Consider the following 21471-nt stretch of genomic DNA (forward strand, 5'->3'; position numbering starts at 1 on the left):
GCAGTGATTAGGAGCAACAGAGCACTTCTGACCAGACCCATCAGGGATGTGGGTTTAGTTTTTGACTAGTACATAACATATTTGCAGTCACAGCCTAAATCGGATTTCTTTGCAATTGCTGCCAATATTCCTGTTTTTTTAGTCAGTTCTTAATGTTTTTTAATACCATGGCTGTAAATTCCACTTGCAGGTTCTCAGCAAAAGAGAGAAAAGAGAGGAAGGGATCTCTCCTGATATTCAGCCTTCTGTCTCGCTGGCATGAATGACCACAGAGCTGACCTGACCAGCTGACCAGCTGACTCCCATGATGTTTATATCTCAGTGGGGTGCCTTCAAGCAAACTTAAAGTGTTCAGCATATTTACACAGATCAGATTCAGTCCTATGTATATATGTGTATATATATATATCTATATACACATATATATATAATTAGTTCAAATGGACAACAACAGCACTGTGGTGCTCCTGCATGTGTTTGTAATAGCTTGCTATTATCATCCTTTCTGGCCAGACATTTCAATAAAACAAAAATAAAGTAAACAATTTATTAATCAATTATTGGAAAATGACTCAATCACTTGTTTCAATGAATGCTTGACTTGTAGTGAGCTGGTGAACAGAGCCTATTACACATTCCTCATGGTTTGTTGCACAATTATAGCTGAAGTTATGCAACCACTCTGGCAAAAAAAAAAAAAAAAAGTCCAGCAGCAGCAGGTGACTGTAAAAGGTTTAATTTCTTGAAGTACATTCAGCAGCTACTTACACAGTGTGTAATTTGTCTAGCTTGTCATAAGCTACAACCTTTCATTAAGCAATAATGAGTTGCCACCTGCAAGCATGCAGAGGAGTGACTTTGTAGCAGTGAAACTCACAGACAAGCCCTTTACGATTCAAAACCTACATCCTCCTGTCCTTCCCCGCACGTAAACAGTGAATAAATAACATGCTGGCATGTTCGGCTTGCTGTAACCGGCGGGATAAACACTCAGTTGTCTGAATCTGTTTCTGGACTCCATAACCACCGGTTACACTCCCAGGGCACCATATCCGCCTTGACCTTCCTCTCTGTTCTGCCCACTAAGCCCCTCCAGCCACCTCTCTTCTCCTCCTCCACCACTCCAGCTATCTCCTTCCTTCCAGCCCATGCCAAAGCTCAACTCTGCCCCGAGGCCAAATCCACCGCTCCTCACTGTCCAAATCCCTCTGCCATGCAAGTGAAATAACAGCAAGGCCCTGATAATAGCACAGGAACATGCCCTTCTCTCTCCATACCCTTTACGTTGCCTTCCACAGTCTGCTCTCTCTTTCCCTTTCCTCTCTACATCCATCATTGTCTGTCGGTATTGTTCCATCCAAAGGTCTTAATGTCCTATTTCCTCGGTTGTTTTATTATTATTAAATCTCTCATTAGATCAAAACAGCTGTTTTCAGGTAAAAAAAACAAAACAATTGCGGTGTTGTCTCAGTTATTGATGCTTCTCTACATGATGGAAGACAAATTGACAGCCCCAGCATTTCACTGTTACATTGAAAATCATCTGTAATAACATAATTTATAACTGCACCCAGTCTAATAAATCTCGTGCTCGTCGCTGTCGTTGGGTCATTCCCCCGTGCACTCCACACATCCCTCTTCTTGTTTATCCCTCCTTGCACTCCCTGCTCCCTCCCTAGCTCAGCACAAATCTCTCATTCACAAATAGAGGCCAAAAGAGGCTCAGCTGATGTGATGAGATTATTTTTTTTCTGATTACAAATCAACCTCAGCTTAGATAGTTAGAAAAAAATACAGCCGCTTCCCCTCCACCATCCTGTTAGATCCTCTTTCCTCTCCTCCCCTATTTGCTCTGGCCCATCCCCTCTCATGATATCTCCTCCTTCTTTGAAACTTAGCCCCTCCCATTCACCCCCTCCCCACCCACTTCTCTCCCCCAAAGCCACATCTGAGGACGTGCTTCATTCACTTCAGCTGCACAGGTTGTAAAGAAGAGGAGAAAGAGGGAGAGCAGGAGGGGTATAGAGGACAGGAGGTGAAAAAGAGAGATTGTGTTCAATTTAGTGTTTTTCTAAGAGAAGGAGGACGTCAGGGTGTAAAAGAGTGAGGCAGGAGAGCGGAGACAAGTCTTCAGGAGTGGGGCTACCCAGCAGTGGGAGGATCCTCCAGGGAGGTTATAGTGATCTTCAGCACGACCCCTCCTCTCCTCCACTGGGAGTCAGACACCCAGAGTCCAGAACCATGGAGCCCTCTGTTTCGACCGATGTCGATGGGGAGGCCAAGGAGAGGAAGAAGATCCATTTTGCTGTGCCGGCCTCTGTGCCCACCAATCTGGACCCTCGGCAAGTGGAGATGGTGAGCAGTCGGCGGACAGTTTGGTGTTTGACCCAGGACTGAGGATTCTGTTTTAGCTTTGAATTGTTTTTGTGTTTCAGTTCAATTTAAAGGGTTTAACATGTGTCTAATGTCCCCTCTGCCTTCCACCCATCGCCATTCAAAGAGAGGGGTAGTATTTCTAAGTGAAACTGAGCAGTGCTGAGCCGGTACTGGCCACATTTCTCCCCTTTGAGATATCTCCACCACTCTGCATAACCCTTCTCGCTGCTCCGTTGTGTTTCTGAAGTTGCTCATGCAGGTTTGCCATGTCCGTCTGCCACATGGTTGAGAAATGATGATGACATTTCCCTCGTGGTTTCCTCATGAGATTAGTGCTTTGCTGTCTCATCTTGACCTGTTTAAAATGTGACATTGAAGCACAAGTCATCATCTTGCATATGAAGCTCTGTTGTAACAGAACAGCAACATCAAGTCCTTGACATTTGGTTGCCAGTGTTAATAATTACTTTTTTTGTATTTGGCTGCCCTCCCTCTCTCTGCATGTTAGTAACCTCTGTCATCTGTGGATTTGTCAGTACAATGAATGCTTCTGTCTTACTTTGTTGCTAAAATGTCTCATGATTGATTCAGCATGGCCTGTATCATTTTGCAAAATGTTTCTGCTCATTTGTGCTGGTGGCTCTTATTTTAGAGGGGAAAGTGGGCCAAAGCCGTAACTGTTTGGTGCCGAGGTAGATCGAGGCCAATGGCTTATTCCTCCGGAGAGCTCGGGGAGGAAAGTAAGAGAGGTGTGCGCGGTTATATGAAGTAAAGCAGAGAGAGAAAGACACACAACCTCATGTCAGGGTTCACCTGTCAGAGGTCAGATCCCCCAGTAACTGTCCCGGTTTCACAGCTTGCGTTGGATAAAGTGGCTTTTGATGAACTCAAGTGGGCTGCCACCCTTCTCCTGACTGATCACCATATATTCAAATTTTGTTTGCAAAAAAAGTATGCAATTGCACTTTTCCAAAGCAAATCTTGTTTCCATTCTTTTTTTCAATCAAGTGTGACTTTCTTGCTGCAGCTTTTAGGAAAATTAGCCGCAAAACAAGTAATACTGCATAATAGACTAAATGACTTGGAAATGTGTTGCAACACTTCACAAGACTTCCACTCACATTTACACATAAACACTTGCTCTCCTCCTCCCCCTCTTATTTTCTCTATTTCTCATGCCCTGCCATCACGATCAGATTCGTATCATTGCTTCCAAGAAACCACAGGATATCAATGTACCATATGTGAGCTTCATATATTTAAAAAAAAAAAAGATCTCACTCCCGTCTGTTTTCGGGACCTTATTGCTCAATCACCTTATGGTCAAACAGTGATCGGCTATATATAGACTTGTTGACTGGCTCTCCTCCAGCAGGCCGACCCTGGCCTTTACCTTCAAGTGTGTGTGTGCGTGTGTGTGTGTGTGTGTGTGTGTGTGTGCTGTGTCAGCTTGGTACTTCTGTTCGGGACACTAGTATATTCATCTATGGTGATGCTTTATTTGGAGTTTGTTTGTGTCTGCAGGTGGATGAATGTTGATTGTCAAAACAAAACAACAAATGCGCCCAATGGGAATGCAGGAAACCGTAGGGCGTGTTTATGCGTGCTTTAAAAGCAGATAGCATCTACCCAGAGCTGACGGAGGTCTCCAGGGACATGTGGGTGGGCACGAGTACGGCAACGACACCCCATTAATTCCCTTCCCCTCCCAAAGCAATTACAATCGCCCACAAGTCCGTCTTCTCTAATGAGTTGCAATGACTATACCATTCTTCCAAACTTATTACACAACCTGTGACTCCTTACTGTTCTTTCTGACGGTATATAAACCCCCAAAACCTCTACTCACTAAACTCCCAGGGCTTTGTTACTAGGAGACAGGCTCCACAAGTATGTTTCCCGAAGCTCCCCCTCAGTTTGCATCTGAAAGGTCAACTTAATGGACAGCTCTGTCTGTCTGACAGGTTGTTTACATCAATACTGTTACATGTTTGTGTATATGTGTGTGTGAATGCACTTTGAGAGGTTGGGTGTTAATGTGAGAGACGATTCCATACCTCCCACTCAGTGAAATATTGCACATTGTGGGAGAAAGCAGCAGCTCAAAGGTGTAAGATATATTTATCGAGCAATTCTCACATGTTTATTTCTCAGAAGGAATATATTCTACCATAAACAATAAAAACAATCCCTATTGCGGTTTGACCGTGCAGATTGTCTTGGTTATATTTAGTCAAGTTTTGAGATATATGTTGCTGGCATCTTCTGCTGTAGGCCTTATTGTAGGGTAATGGAGAATTAACAATGTCCAGGTTATTCATGATAACTGACTTCAATGTGAACACATTGCTACCAACATCAGAATGCTGCTTTGTCCAAGACAACCAGGATGTGACTTGAATACAATTTGGATGTGAAGTGAAATTTTCTTACTTCACTGACATGCCATATAAGAAAGCACTCCCAATTAAAGATCTTCTAACAAGCCCTCGAGCACCTTGAGCAGAGCTTTTCAGGGATGTCTTCCTTGTTTCCATCTCCATTCCTGACATCTCTGAATATATCTACATGTTCTCTCCTCCAGTGATCTTCTTGAATTCCTCTTATAACCTACAATATTTGAAATGTGTCTTTCATTTTGTAGTCTTTGCGAGATCATGAGCTAAGGTGTGATTGCTTGCAACAATGTGTAGAAAACACATAGATAAGTAACTTGCTTAGGGGATGTGGGGTAATATCCTCCATGGACAGGGATTAGGGTCATGGTGCAGTCGCTGCATCCCTGATTTCCATCAATCTGCCTCCCAGTGGACTCAACAAGCAGACTTCTCTCTCCTGTCTTAACTCAGCCTGATCTGGTCAGCTTGTGTTGATCCTTTGAATTGACCAGTCCAAAGCCTCCCAATGGCAAACATCTCTATATTCATTTATATTAACCCTTAAGCCCCCCCCCTCCCCACCACCACCACCACCCACCTCCCCAACTCCAACCCTCCCCAGTTCAGGCTCTGGGTTAAACGTCAAACAGCGACCTTTGACGCAGCATGTGTTTGTGGGTAAACATTAGCAGTCTGAGGGACTGTCAACATGGAGAACGTCTCGTTGAATGGCCCAAAGCATGCTAGGACGGAGCAAGACGGTGATCTTTCTCTTATATGAGGACAGGTATGTCACTGCGGAGGTGTGACACACTTTGCCAATGACGTGGTCTGTCAAATTGATGATTTTAATGATTTATTTTCTTTCAAAGTTGCATGCTCAAAGCAGTTTGTTGATGTTTGTAGTGGCAGAAAGGAATAAGGAAAAAACGTATGAAAGTAAGAGGAACTGCCTCCCTTGAAACCACAGAGTGCAATTACAGTTTGGACACAATGAAGGGACCTCTGTCCTCGGTTGGCTGCACGTGTTTGTTCCTTACTGTTGTTGACCGTCAAGGCGTTTTAATTAGTTAATGACTCACATATTTTCATGTTGAGTATCTGTCGACAGCAGTTTAGCACAAAGTTTCCTTTCATCTTCCTTTTCCACTCAGTTTTAGCTTTGCAGCGCATGTGCACATGAGCCTGTTTGTTTAATGTAATCATTTACATTTTATTCTCTATATCATTTCGTCCCAATGGTTTAATTAGTTGAACAGTATATGTGCAGGAATGTGTGTAGTATGTAAACAGTTAATAAAGCATAAATATTGTGCATGGGTGGAGGGATTTGCCGCCTGCTGACACTGTACACAGTGAGTTGAAAATGCAGCACAGGCACGCCGAGGCCCCGTCCAGCACCTGATGAAGGCCTCCAATGCTGCAACACAGCCCTCTTAGTCTTTCAAGTTATAGTCAACACATCTTCTGTTGTCAGTTGCTGTCATTATCCCACTCAGTCACTCACTTGTCACTTTCGGGTTGATCGCAAGTCTGCAGTCATGATATAAAGCAATACAGTTCCTTAATGTGCATTCATTCATCTCTAACTGCACATCCACATACTTCTTTCTCTATTCTCTATATATGTTTAACCCTGGCTTTAGCTACAACAGCTGCAATCATATCTGTGATGCGGATTAGAAATGCAACAGTGGCACAGCAGCAGGGAGAGAAATGGGGGTGGGGAATCGGAGCTGGACAGGATCAGGAGCTGACTTGTGACCAAATGTTGCCAGACATCAGTATGTTCATTGCAACTATGTCAGGATCTGGACCCCGGACTGCACCTTTGAGCTGCCAACCTTTGAGCTGCCATCCTCCCTCTCCATTTTACTTTCTATGTCAGGAGCCGGAGTCCCTTTCTCTCGCCAAAGAGCCACAGGATGATCAGACTGATGTAAGCATATTGAGGGGAGCAATTAGGCGTGACTCAAAACAAATGGGATTGGTCTCGATCACTGTTTCATCAACACAGAGAAGACATGGCATTATGTTATTGCTGCTGCGCCTGTTGTAATCTCAGATTTTCGTCACGGAGGTTGAGACATTTTTTTGGTGTTTATCTCCCTGCAACTTAATGAGCTTACACAGGAGCATACCATGTGTTATGGGAGGGGGGGGGGGATGGCCTAAAGCCGAAATAATGTTATGCACAAATAGTCCAGTCACACATGCTGTGCTGTGCCGACACACTCAACTAATATTTTGAATTAACGCAATCAGATGATAAATTAATGCTAACACGTCTTGATTACAATCTTAGTTACGTAGAAATGTTACACTTGGTGAGTTTCATGCTTTTTTATCCAAGCAAGGACATGAGAGCTGCATAGCAACCATAATCTTTTTTTAATTTGTCACCTGTGGGTGAATGTGACGTTGCAGATGAGTAACTATAGCTACTCTGTCCTTTCTTTGTCCCTGCCTGTTGACCCCTGGAACTGGTCTTTGTCAGCCGTACAATGCAACAACGCTAAATTTGAGTGCATGCACAATAAAAGCAGAACCCTCCTGCAGTGTTTGCAGGCTCTTATAGGTGGCGTTCTGCCTGTGAAATCTTTGATTGACATCTTCCCCGTTGTCACCTCGCCCTGTGTGTTGCTCCAGTGTGCACTGCAACCTGGCAGGTGGCTTCCTGTCACTCATCAGACATTAGCACATCAGCTCCATTGTGTTGTGATGGTAGACCTTGTTTCCAACAGTCACTGGAACAACAGACCAAAAAGCTACCAGCAGCTAATTACGTCAATGGCTGAGGGTACAGCGACTGAGGAGGAGGGAAAGGGAGATGGTTGTCTCAGTGTGATATTATGCCAGTGGGTGCGGCATAATTACATTTAATATTTTAGGGTCATTGGAGAGCCCCTCCAGATGCTATTTCCAGCCCATCTGTTTATTCGGAGTGGTAGGGCCAAAGGTCACCACTGCTCGAGTATTACGAGGATTTTGAGAAGCAACATGCAGCAGCAGACTCTCTGACTTATGGGAATTCAAAGATGCTGTTTATTTAAATAGGAACAAGTGCGCTGTGCATATTTGACAAACATCCAACCTCATTGAGCTGCAGTTGTGGTTGTACTTTGCGTCGCTGCGTCCTTGACCCTGTTTGGAACAGCTTGAAACTTGACAAGAGCGCGTAACTCTGTGAATGTGAAGCCTTGTTGAAGCTGCCTGGCAGCACTGTCTGGTAGTGATAACTGAGTATAGTCTAAATGTGTGTGACAGAGCTGTTTGTCATATATATATATATATATATATATATATATATATATATATATATATATATATATATATATATATATATATATATATATATATATTTATGATCAGATCCATTAGTGGTGTATTTGTTATGCTTATGGAAACATTTAGTCTGCCAGCTTTGTCAGTAAGGGCCAACAGTGTGTCCAATTGCTTGAGCAGAACATGAAAAAAAAATGTACTACCTATAATTTCATTGTGGATATGCTCACAAACAAAACCGCGGCCAGATCAGGCAAGATCATGATGAATAACCATGCTGATATTTTGCATCAAAAACTGTTTACCTTTTAGTCTCACACCAACTCAATCTAAATAAATATCTGCTAAACCCAGGAAACAGATAACATACAGGCAGCAACATCTTTCTCTCTGTATTTGTTTTTGAATTTCCAATTAACTGCCACCCTCTTGCATTAATAACAAAAATGCATTCACGTGTTTAGAGATTTGAGTGGGTGAGGTGGGTGCAAATGTTTCCACTATTCGTAATTGAACTGACAAAACAAGCATGTGCCTACAGCATGTGTTTTATTTGTCAAATATGTATCTGTATTAAAAATGTACAAACAGAAAAATATGCTCGGCTCATACTGAGAGGGATCATTTTTCACCTTATTGTGTTATTGAGCTTATTGCTCGATTGCACTTAGAGCACCACATGGGGTTCTGCCTCTTCCTTTTAAAAGGCTGGAGGGGGGGCATGACTTAGTTTAATTGAGTTGCTCTTCAGAGGTCAAACCAGCTAAAAAAACCAGCAGAGACTGGGAATACAACTGTAGCAGAGCGTCACTCAGCCAGAGATGGACAGAGATGGTCTCAAGAGGAAAAAGAGGGGACTTTGCATTCGGTAGACGCATGAGGTCGTAAGGAGAAGTTTTCAGACGGAAAAACTGTTGGTGATAAAAAATTGTCAGGAAAAATGAAGTATGTGCTTCCACAGCAATGAAAAACATGCACAATATATTACGGCTTACAAACTAGAGCTACACCTCTCAGAAACAAACTTCAACACAAGACCCACATTCCTTGCACAAACATATTCCACATGCCTCCCCTTTGTTTCTGGCTGAACTTCATGAGTATTTTCTTCTTGGTGTACTGTATGCCATGCACATACACACGTGCTTATTGCTGAGTGATGTAGTGCCATGTGCCGGAGGGCAGATGCCATAACTACAAATCAATCTTGTACAAATCCATATCTATCCATCCGGACCTGGGTTACTACTGGGAGGCTCAGAAAAGCTTCAAATGGATCTGAGTGATGCTCCCTCTCTTATCAGCGAGAATTGGCACACACTGCTCAATTGGATGGCCCGATCTAATGCCGTGCTGTTGGACACGAGAGATTTAAGCTGGGCGGGAACGGAGATCTGAAGTGTTTTTCTCTCTGTGTTGTCTTTGCGTTGAGGCCGTCTGCACAGCTGACTCCCCTCGAGATGCTCGAGTGCTAGCGCTGGTGCGGGGCAGAGTTTGAGAGCCATTCTTTTCTGCCCCCCAGAGACCCCGCCAATCTAGTTTATGCTGTCCTACTGCTGCTGCTTTTTATAGGTCCCGGCCACGAGAGCACCAGCTTAGAGGACGGCCTCTGAGGAACAGACCCACATCAGCAGATCTGCACCCAGGCTGCTACGCAAGACTGAGCCAACACACACACACATTCCTGTGCACAGATACACACATGTGCAAAGTCAACATTTGTTCATGACTCGTGTCCCCACACAGCACTGAGTATTGGAGTACATATTGGACTCCCTCCTGGCTACTTGCGCCCATTTACACTTGACAGACTTATAAAAAATACAACTCTTAGATAATGAGATTTGTATTAATGTGGCACATCTCAAAACATGCTAATGATTTTATATGTTTAAAGAAATCATCAACACATCAATAATGGAAGGAATATAACAGCTTGCTGTTTGATAATAACTTCATAAGAGGGGATTAAATTAAAAAAACATATAGAAGCAGTCCAGCCAAAGAGTCACGCCACGATGAATCTAAAGGTTTCTGTCTACCTCTTTCAGTTTGTCGCACGATGCAAAGTTTGGCAGAGTTCAAGTTCACTCATCGGCTTCAGATACACCGATGCATTTCCTTTCTATGGTATGATCCATCGGCCAATGTTTTCATTGAGACCAAATCTCTGTGTGATGCCTGCCGAGGGGCGGCTGCCTCTCAGGGATGCCCGCGGGCGCACACCTGTGGAGCTGCTGAAAGGCCACGGCAGCAGCTCCACTGATCTTGGGACAAAAACAATGGCTGGCAGCAGAGGAGGGGGTTTGAGGGATTGGGGGCAGGGGGTTTAGAGAAGTGGAGGAGGGAGGGGGTGAAAGATAATGCGTAGCGGGAGTAATCTCACACGCTGTGCCCTAGTGTTGGCGTAAATGAGGAAGTCACATACGTATTACGTAACTTGGGGAGAGTGGGCTTGGTTTTGAGGCCGGAAAATTACTGGTCACGACGTGTGTTCATGTCATCTGGCCTTGCCAAAGTCATACTGTAGTGCGGCGCCAGCACCATCACTGTCACCAGCACGTTGTGTGTGCATGAAAGAAAGAAACACCTTGTGTTTATTGACTTCAGAGTTTTATTGTCATTTAAATTACAACCTGTTCAATTTACCCGGGAAGCGGACTGAATTATTTTTCCTGGGTTCGGAGACCATGACTTGGCATTTCACAAGACCAGCAGCATGATTACATGATGACATTAGGAAGACGCATCCTCACACACACACACACACACACACAGACACACACACACACACACACACACACACACACACACACACACACACCCTGGAGGTGAGCACACGCATTAAGGTAAATGGATCATCAGATTTACAGATTATGCTTCTCAGGCACCTCAATTATCCCACACAGCATTTTAATTTACATTTATCTCACGTTTCTCCTCTTTTTAAACTGGTATTTATCTCCATTTGAATGAATACATTGAAATATTGTTCTGAATCTTTTCCTGATTTCATTCTACATTCTCTTTTCACCGACACCTTTCTAGATTTAATTGTCATGGGTCATGAAATGGACTTTAGACAGAATGAGAAATTGGACTTTTTGCTTTTGGTTCATAGTTTTCACCCCAAAGACAAAAAGCAGTGGTACGAGAAATTTAATTAGCAAACAAACAAAAAAAAGCAGCAAATATTCCCAGTTAGGAGAAACTTAAATGCTTTGGGAGGCATTTATAGAGGCCCAGTAAAGTGGTTTTCCCAGTTTAACGGCTGTAATGCTACAGGACCTGGACATAGGCTTAGTCATGGCAACATCTGGTGTCTGCTCTCTCTTGAGTCTCTGAGTGCGACACCTCAGGCTTCCCTGCAAGGCTGGTAGCAGGTGTCAGGCAGGCCGAGGCAGCAGGGGTCACAGCCGCATGGAGCCCCAGGCCGCCACACCTTGCCAGGGGGAGAGGAGGGGAGCCCTGTGGATGCTCCCCGCCAGTGCAGACAGAACGGGAGGGATCGGTTGGGGTAAGAAGAGGACAGGGAAGTCAGAAAACAAAGGGATCATAACATTCTTTCAGTTCGGAAGGATTCTGGTGCTGGAAGGAGAGGGGGAGAGAAGTGAGGGAAATGCCACTGTCAAGGAATGAAGGATGGATATGGAAGTAAACAGGATAGAGGAAGCAGAGGATCAAGTGAGATGGAACTGAGAGGTGAATGAGAGAAAGACAGAGATCCAGGAGAGACGGGACAGCTGGAAGTTGCGTGACAAGATTAAAATGTGTGTCTGGTGTCATAAATAAGGATGAAATCCACGCTCGATTACTCTGTGTTGTGGTGTTTGAAAGCGGCAGCTTTCCACCGTGCGGCCCAGCAAGCCTCTGCTTTGGCAACATGTGCCTCACTGCAATGACGCACACCTCGAGGGAAACCGAACACAAACACACTCTCTCTGTATGGCGCAGTTTAACGCAAAATAGAGCCAGGCTACTTAACTCTGTGCCGTAAACAGCAGCCAGGGGTTCATGGCATGACCAAGGTTGGCTTCCTGCACAGAGGACACTTCTCAATACCTCGCTTGTCTGACTTGCACACTTAGCAGCACTGCTTTCACTCTCAGCACACATCATTTTATCTTACGTTTTTCCAAAAGATATGTTTTACAGATGTCAGCTATTAATCCTTTGGAGTTGATGAAAATTGGGTAAAACTTTCTGCATGTACTCCTTTCTTTATGAAGGAAGCAAAGAGGCCTCGCACATTCTGCTCAGGATGTTCAATGTTGTTATTAAAGTGATGTGCCACCCCGTTGCTCGTAAAGTGGCATGTAAAGCGTTTTCAGTTTGCTTCTTTATTGTGAACAGAGGCGGTTTTCACAGCTAATAAATAAATAAATATATATAGCACCACATCCAGAGAATTGTGTCAAACCAGTGCTACAAACCTGTAAAGGCTGGCAACTAACAATGATCATCTTATTGTACACTATTTATCTTATTCTGTGGTTCATTTAGTCTATAAAATGTCAGAAAATAATCAGAAAATTAACCCTAAAATATGTGAAATGTACAATGCCATATAACAGACTATGACTTGAATGATAAATTATCAAAACAGTTGTTAACTATTAGTTTTTTCCATCAAAATACAGCTAAATAAACAACTTAAATCCCAGTCCTCATGCCAGCCCTGTTTAGCGTCTTAGTGCGATAAGCTTTTTAAATTCCTTTTCAACTCTACAGAGAGCGAGTGTTTAATACTCAAAAGAGTTTTGGAGTATGACTTAAACAGGTCTCAGTATCAAAAGTGTTGCCAAGATAAATGCCAAACAGCGTGCAGTCTGACGGGCAGGGCGCGGTGCTGGTGTGCTGGAGCGGCACAGCCGGAGGTGCAGTACGCAGTGACTTCTTCTGGAGGGGAAGTAGACCTGCAGCCCATCCGGCTGTCTGCTCGCGGACCGACAGCAAACTGGCTCGAGCCTCGAGGGAAAAGTGTGTGTTTAGGAGGAAGCCTGGACAGTGAGGGGAAGGGAGTGTCTGGGCTGGTTGCTGGAGTCCAAAATCCACTTTTGCATGGTCCCTCTGTTTGGAGGGGGTGTAAATGATGGTAAATGGAGCTCAGTCTCACACACACACACACACACACACACACACACACACACACACACACACTTGTTCATTGTGTGAGGAAGTCATTCACTTCAGATCAATCCTGTATCAAAAGCTTTAACACTTCTGAAATGCTGGACAATTTGAAACTTGAGCAACAAGCATGAATTCAGCCTCTGTTCTCCACGACATGCCTTTTGACTGGATCTGTGTGTGCAATCACAGCGTTACATAATGAGTCTTCCTCTGCTCCACTGAGCGAGCCGTGTGCTCTGACCTGATCAGTATCGAAGTCAGCGAGGCTCCAGCATGCGCATCACCAGTGGGAACTGTCAATGATTTCCACTTGATTGATACAGCTAATAACACATTGTTTTCCAGTTGAATTATTCATTTATTAATGGCCGTTGTGTGTGTGTGTGTGTGTGTGTGTGTGTGTGTGTGTGTGTGTGTTTGTTTATAGATCCGACGCAGGAGGCCAACGCCTGCCACACTGTTTAGAGTAGCCGACCAATCATCTCCTGATGATGATCAGTCCACCCATCAGGTAAAGGTGAAGTCACAACACTTTTCTCTCTCAGGTATCTGTGCTTTCTCATCTGTCCAGCTCCACTCCATCCCGGTAACTAAAACATCACCCAACCTCATCTTAGAGTTCATAATTTGATTACTTACCAACAGAAGGCTGTTTCTCTATTATATCAGCTCTTATATTTACTTTCTAATGTTGTAAAGTGTTTCACTTCTGGATCCTCTGGTGTGTCAATCATCACAAACTCATGCTGTGTCGTCATGTTCAAACCCAAGAAATCGTATTTCAAACTTTTAAAGATTTAAAATTCCCTGAGTCTGAAGGTGCATTTTTCACAAAGAAACAGATGGATAAGAAGTCTTATCTACTGAGGAAAGTCACCAGATGCGGCTGAAAGACACCTGTGATAAGGAAATGTTAACTCCTAACGAGGCTGCATCTCAATAAGTAACCTGGCGAATACTGACTGACGTCCTGCCAAACCGTGTACATACGGCATCGCATGGCTGACGAGCATATGGTGACTGTGCCTTAGAGATGAAGGGAGTGTGTGAAATGAAGAAGGCTTGTACATGATGTCAAGGTGCAGCAATGAAAAACTCTGCATTTTGGGTTTGAACATGTCTCTTAATGTCGACATCATCATCTTTTATGCAACTATGTATGAAATGTGCTGTATAATTGATTAAAGTGCCATGCCTTGCACTCTTCTGTGAAGTTTAAACCATTTCAGTTGACTTCTGTTTTCATACATGAATCATTGCATGTGTCTCTGGCTTCGTTGGCAGTGGGTCGTAGGAGAGAACGGAGTGCTCAAACCAAAACGTGTCAATCCAAACGTGTATCAGCCTCCATCACTCAAAGGTATAGTGAGCCGCTACAACAGGTGCTGGTTGTGTGTTGTGCTTCATCCTTGTGTTTGAGTGCTTTGTGTTTTACCGTGCTTCGCTGCAGTCGATTTCCTCCTCGCTTTCTATGCTTCATGATAGCGTACAACTGTAAAAAAAATTTAAAAAAACAACTGCATGTGACAGATGGATTGATATGCACTAGTAGCCTGTATGTTATTCCCCGTGCATGTGTGATACGCGTAGGCAGGTCTCCGTGTGTTTCTGCTCTTACTGTACACTCGACAACAGGATCTGTATATTTGTGTCTGACAGAGAACGGGAGAAAGAGGGAGATTAGAGTGTGACAGCTGTGAGACACTGAGTGTGAGTCGAGGAAAGTCTGGATCATCCTGGATTACAGTCAGTTGTGTATACAGCTGTGGCACGTGTACACACACACAGGAACACACACACAGATAAAGGCAGGATAGAAATACATTCATGAACACAAACATGTACTTTCTTTTGTGACTCTATGCCTGTGGCTTGTTGCATGTGGTCGTTTAAGGAGCAAAAATCTGCATTACAGTGCTTATCAGCATAGCTTCATTTAATGGGGATTTATGGGTATGTGATGCGTGTGAAGTGATGCTATAATGAGCCAGGAAGCCTTGTTCCTGCATCAGAAATCTGTCCTTCATCCGCTCCTACGCAGAGAGAGGAAGAGAGAGGGCTACCTCAGAATACTTTCTAATTGCATAACCTACTGTGAACCAGAATAAGTGACCTCCCTCAGCGCCGCACTGTGTATCAGTGTGTGTGTGTGTGTGTGAGAGTGAGTGCGAGTGCGTGAGAGGGAGAGAAGTCAAGGTGACCCAGTGGAAGTGAGAGGGGGAGTTGAGGTAACATCACAAACGAGAGGGGAGAGAAGAGTGTGAGTCAGCACTGCCGAGCGAGAGCGCTGAGGAGGGCACGGCAGTCGAGGAAAGACGAGGGTGCAAGCAAACAGATGGGAGAACAAGGTGAGAGAAGGGATAGAAAACAATGGAGGCTCAAAAAAAAAAGAAAAAAGAATCAGTGTGGGATACCGTCGATGCTGCTGCATGCCTGTCTGTCTGTCAGTGCACGTGTTTAATTGGCGTCTCTCTGTCTGGCATGTATTCAAAAACCACTGTGAGGCTTGATAAAAACTGACAGTGTGGAAGCGTGGTAAAACCCAAACAATAGATCCCTCTATCCCTGTGTCTGTTTGTGTGGCTGTCTCCCTGTGTGTGTGTGTGTGTGTGTGTGTGTGGGTGTGTGTGTGCTGTTTTTACCTGTGTGTAGCTGTGCAGAAGATGGCCGAAGCACATATGCAGAACCTAGGTATCTACCCCCCTTTGGAAGACCCCTGTGAAGGGGAGGAGGATGGGGACCACTGGGGAGAGGAGAGAGAGGACACATCTCCCACCCACGCTGCTGGTGAGAGAGAGGGCTCTCTGTCAACGGCTGCAGCAGCCACACTGCACACAGAAGCAGCAAGGACAACACAAGAACAAATACCCTGTCGCACTTTGACACAACCAAATGAAAGAACTAACGAAAAGAGATGGGGAAGTTGGTTTCCTAAATATGAAAGTGATCATCTCTATGCTGCACATGCTGATGTGTAAGAGTATCTGAAGATAGATTTGTCCTCCTCCAGTCGGCTGTTTTTATTGAACCGCGGTTTCTGCAAACGCTTCACATCCAGGATTCATTTTTTAAAAGGAGGAAAGCGCACATATAACTGCTTTAGCTGCAGGTTAGTTGTGAAGTATCCTTCGATGATAATCCTGCTCAGTGAGAAAAACACATTGGATAGATAACGTGTCACCACAAACCTGAGTCACACTTTCTCTTTTTTTCACTCCGCCCAAGTTACTTTCTCTCTGCCTCTCAGTTGAGAAAACCTTCACCAGACTTATTTTTTCATTCTTTCGGTGTCTTTGTGACGGTGTGTGAGACAACCACATATTCCTCAGTCAAACCATCAAGTTTGTATGTTATAAAAATGTAAAAACTGAACGTGAGGCGTCTGATAACACAAAAGTAAAGTAGGCCCGTGCAGAGGCAAAAGGCACAGCATGCTCTGACATGGTGTGCTGCCATGACACATGTAATATAAAACCCTATAAGCTCCTAGTCGAGCGGTGCTCCTCAAAGACTTCTGCAGTTTTCGGGTAAGGTAAGATCCTCTGAGGGCCAAGCAGCAGCACAGATGACGCTCTGTGCGTTGGACGACATCCTCAGTGTCAAATAGCGCTCTGTCTCAAGCTCCAATCTGTCCGAGAGCACAGTGCAGCCGACTAAAGGCCTGGACACAACACAGACCAGTCAGAGGCCGACAGGGCGAACCGGGCCGCAGAGCCAGCTGTCCTCGCTCCTTCTGTGTTCTGCCGCCTCGACTCTGAGAGTATAAAAACCTTTTGACTGAGATTGATACGCTGCAACAGAACATCAGTGAGAGTTTCATCTCTATCGATGTCTATGCATAAACACAGCGTGTTTATTTAGTTTTATGCGGCATAATTATAGTTTGTTTTAATCTCTCTTGTATCACAAGAGAACAATCTTCTCTCAATAACGTGTTTGCTGAAACACAACACACACCAACAGGATGTTGAAGGACCTTGATCGAGTCCTTTGATTACAGTTCATCAGTAAAAAGAAAAAAACAAGTTGTTTAGTTGTCAGTCAGATTCAAATCTCATGAGAAGTATAAACTTTAAGAATCAGCTCGCACTGTCTCCTTCTCAGTCTTAGTGGGTTTGCAGCTTAGAAATGTTACTTGTTTTATATTTTTACATAGTCCAGCTCATTCCTGAATTGATTTTTAATCAATCTATATTTTTCTTACCAACACAAGAAAAACAGTTATGATTAGAAACAAAAATATTGTATATATTGTAGAACCGTTATCTTCCTGAACAGAGAGAAAATCAATTAATTAGGTTTTCAGCTAATTATTGATTGTTTTCATTACCAATGATCTGCAAATCATTTTCTCCTTATTCAATGAATCGTTTAGTCAATAAAATAATATCAGTGTCCGACCAGCAGTCCCAAACTCAAAGATATTCTGTTTATTATCACAGAAGAGTAAAAACCAGTGTTCCTGCCTCCAGTCATCTGTCACCAGTTACCTCACTGAGACTCTCCATATTGATATTAATGTGTTGATTTACCAAAAGTCAAACTTGGGTCTGATGTTGCTGCTTCCTTTGACATCGTGCTTTGTCTCCTCAGATCACCAAGAGACGGCGACCACTGAGCCGTCAGTCAGGTTTTCCACTGAGCCGTCAGTCAGGTTTTCCAGCGTGAGAGAGACAGCCAAGCAGATCCAAGCAGCACCGGAGGAGGAGGACGAAGAGGAGGAAGAAGAGGAGGAGGAAGAGGAGGAAGAAGAAGAAGAAAAAGAAGAGGGGAACAGAATCAAAGAAACAACAAAGGAGCACCGGAGGGGGAGTAACTGAGAGATAGGGAGAGAGAGACAGAGAGAGGTTGGGTTGGGTAAACTTGGTAGAGTCAAGGTGTTTTGTCAAGTGGTTAAAATCGGAAGAACTCAGAAGAGGTGAGCAAATGGGTTTGTGCTGCTTTGTGGACGTGTGAAGACGAGTGAGGATGAGGAAGATACTTCCATGAAATCCAACATGACAGTGAGCAAACATCTCTGCGCTACTTCACCTCTAAAGGTTGAAGGTAAAGGGGGATGAAAGAGAGCACAGAGAGGCAGTTTGTGTGTCAGGAGTCGGTCGTATGAGCAGGTGAGGAATGATCTACAGACTCTTTGGCCCCAACGTCCCTCTGTTTGACCGAGAGGAGGGAGGGGCCAAGAGGTCAACGTGACCGAATACCCTGTCAGACCCGCCCTCCCTCGACCTTAATGCTTCTGCACAGAGCTCCATGTTCCTTTAAAGAGGGTAATAGTTCCACAATAATCATACTCGCACACACATCAACTCTCTCGGACACATTATACAACCTTTTCTAAAGTACTTGAAGGTCTTTAAATGTGTGCGATACATTCTCTACACTTCATTTAGAAACGTCTCTGTTCTGATTTGCAGCATATTCCGTGTTGAGATTAAATATACATGCACTGCCATCTCGTGGTAGAAGTTTGATCACAATTTAAAGTGATACTCCAACCAATCAAGCTTTATAATTGTAATCTTAAAGTGTTATGTTTGTTACGCTCAATATGTTTTAATGTATTTTTGTCTCTACAGCAGTTCTCAGTCTGCCACTCATGAGGGATTCAAATGAAAACCTAAAGAGTCACAGGACACATTGTGGCGTGTGATCCTGTATTACTGGTTTTTCAATGTGTCTGATTGGTATCAGCCTGTTTACTTCTCACTCTCTTAACACTGAGTTGTGTGTTAAATTACCACACACAGAAGTCCTATAACAGCTATTGATTGCTTGAGGGAGATCTGATGACGTAATCAACTTTAATTCATGTATTACTTGATCTGTCAGACCATTTCTGTGTCATAATCTGCTTCTATTCTGCCAGTTAGTTGCATTTTCTTAAGGTGAATCATAATTAAAAAAGATAGATACCAGACATATTTGGAGTATCACTTTAAGGAAGCCTTTTTTTGTCTGTCATTGTGTTAAATCCATGAGCAAGTGAGTGTTTGTATGTGATATTTCATACCACAGTATGCTTATAAATAAATCTTTAAAGGGCGAAGCTACCTCTAATTAGTTTGAAATACACAACCCAATTGTTGCCTCCATGCATCACACATTTGAACTGGATTCATTGTGAACTGACAACACGTTAAGGAATCAAGAAATGTGATTTGAAATCCAACACTGTTGACTTATTCGGATTTGTTCGTGCTCATGCATTCCCTTTTGTATGTTAACACTTTTCTATTTTCATCTTTTTAATTGTATACATGGATCTGTTGTAAGAGCTATTTTTCTAATCTAATGTCCAGTGTTTGAGTAGCTGAGCATTGTCAATGTTTCTACTGTCTACGGTCTACAGTTACGGACGTTTGAGCAAAATGGTCACTGCTAAAACATTGTGACGTTTTTTTATATTACCACAGATGCTCACTCTCTCTCTCTTTTCTTCGAGTCAACATAAATTGATAAATGCTTTTAGTCAGCATCTAATTAATTTAATTTTCCAGTTTGACTAAAGATACAGGATTTGATGTATAAGAAGGTTTCCAGTTGTGACAGGATGAGTAAACCTGCCTGTGTGTATCATCTGTGCTGCAGTTTGTACATAAAAACTGTGTGAAACTTTGACCCCTGACCTGCCCAAATAGTGGGACGACTGGAAGCGACTATATGAACTCTATTGTTTATTCTGTCTTTATTTCATTTTTCTCTATTCTCTTGTTTCTCAATGTAATGTAGTTGTTTTAAAGTGTGCAACAATATGATATCAAATAAAACGTTTTTCCTTTTCTCCTTTAAACTGATCGGAAAGTAAGGAACTACGAATTGTTATTCATACATCTGCTGCACACATCATCCTCTATAAAACACACTGAAACTGTTCTGGTGCTGTATATTAAGACATAACTATCCTCGTACTGTAAAAAAAACAAAAACTGTTTATTTCACATTTTACATTTAGCAAAAATATATGAAGGATATGTAGCGTGACTTTGTCACACTTGGTCACTTAGTTTTCAACTTAATTTCATTCTCATGTCAAATCAGTGGTAAAAACATACATTTCCAGTGCAAAATAACCAGACAGTAGTTAATAACTTTACCTTCTAAAAAGGAAGATTAACTCATATTTATTAGTTACGTCTATAAGGTTAAATATGTAATCTAGATATGTGTTTTACCACAAAAATATTCATATATTTTTATTCTGATGCACATACAATATAGATAGTCGCTATTGCATAGTACTAAATTAAATCGACCCCTATAAAACTTGTTCAAAAGGTTTCAAAATGACCACTAATATAAGTCAAATTAGACCAATGATTATAGTTAAGCTAACAGATGATATTTAATACAACATTATATTTACAATATTACACATTCGGCTAAGAACTTGTTTTTAGGTTCTTTTTTTTAAAACAAAATTCCATATTCTGTTTTTTTTACGAAACCGGAAGTACAAGACAGGGCAAATCTTGCATTTCTTGATAGCGGAGTGTCGGTCCTGTCTTGTGATGTTTGACGTGTTGCTTTGAGGTCTTGATACGTCCGACTTGCTTCGGCAGTTTGCCTTTCAAACGACAATAATGTTTAGAGTTGTACTGTGAACATTTATATTCCCTTAAAACAGTGCATACCGTTATGTACACGTGTGTATGTATATTTATCTATTTGTGACTGCCCTCCAGTGGTCACAGTGGGAAAGTGCAGTACATAAATACGTCAAATATACGTTGGTGCAGGAATACTTACACTTTCAGTACATATTTAGTTAATAGTGACCAAACTGAAGCAATTGCAAAAAAAAGAAAGTATCCTAAATTGACAGATTTTTTTTTCCGACTGGTTACTGTTGAAGAGAACAGTCCGCTTCTGTGTCAAGTTTGACATATTTACATGTTACTACTTCCGGTTAGACATTAAAAAATAAAACGTGCAATCGCCACGTAGTTATAAACTGTGTCCACCAGAGAGCAGTGTTTACTCATAATTCAAACTACACAGGCCAAAGGCAGACGTAACATCTTGTGAAATCTTCTTCTTCGCTATGTCTGTATGACCACACTAATGCAATATCACATACACAGACTGTATGGTATACAACATTATAATCGTTAAATGTCAACTGACACATACACATATACAATGTAATTTACTGAATATGGTGAGACCACTGATTGATACGCTCTTCTGCGTGGTTTATCCTCCACACACGCTGAGACATGCTGCTTCTTAGGCAATATCGATTTTTTTTTCTCAAAATAGATGGTCACTTTCTGTTGCTTTAAAATAAATAAAATTATGT

The 21471-nt window shown here is 42.8% G+C and overlaps 1 protein-coding gene across 3 annotated transcripts; it reads left to right on the forward strand.

Annotated features, from left to right (window-relative positions):
• The first annotated feature begins 1947 nt into the window (after positions 1 to 1947).
• ppp1r1b (protein phosphatase 1, regulatory (inhibitor) subunit 1B) lies at positions 1948 to 19960 on the forward strand. 3 transcript variants are annotated; one of them, XM_068577974.1, is made up of 5 exons: positions 1948 to 2355; positions 13600 to 13689; positions 14457 to 14532; positions 15825 to 15959; positions 17766 to 19960. In XM_068577974.1, the coding sequence occupies exons 1-5, from the start codon at positions 2242 to 2244 to the stop codon at positions 17990 to 17992; spliced, it is 642 nt and encodes a 213-aa protein (XP_068434075.1). In that variant the 5' UTR covers positions 1948 to 2241; the 3' UTR covers positions 17993 to 19960. The 3 variants fall into 3 exon arrangements, with proteins under 3 accessions (XP_068434075.1, XP_068434076.1, XP_068434078.1); XM_068577975.1 differs by having other exon boundaries at positions 13600 to 13683; XM_068577977.1 differs by lacking the exon at positions 15825 to 15959 and having other exon boundaries at positions 13600 to 13683.
• The last annotated feature ends 1511 nt before the right edge of the window (positions 19961 to 21471 follow it).

This window comes from Clinocottus analis, unplaced genomic scaffold, assembly GCF_023055335.1.
Source record: "Clinocottus analis isolate CAN_PGR_092001 unplaced genomic scaffold, fCliAna1.0.p SCAF_16, whole genome shotgun sequence".
NCBI lineage: Eukaryota > Metazoa > Chordata > Actinopteri > Perciformes > Cottidae > Clinocottus > Clinocottus analis.

Excerpts from the sequence above, each read along its gene's own strand:
- ppp1r1b (XM_068577974.1), top strand. The coding sequence starts at position 2,242 with ATGGAGCCCTCTGTTTCGACCGATGTCGATGGGGAGGCCAAGGAGAGG. Across the intron at positions 14,533-15,824 it reads TCAGCCTCCATCACTCAAAG|CTGTGCAGAAGATGGCCGAA; the intron begins GTATAGTGAGCC and ends ACCTGTGTGTAG. Across the intron at positions 15,960-17,765 it reads ATCTCCCACCCACGCTGCTG|ATCACCAAGAGACGGCGACC; the intron begins GTGAGAGAGAGG and ends TTGTCTCCTCAG.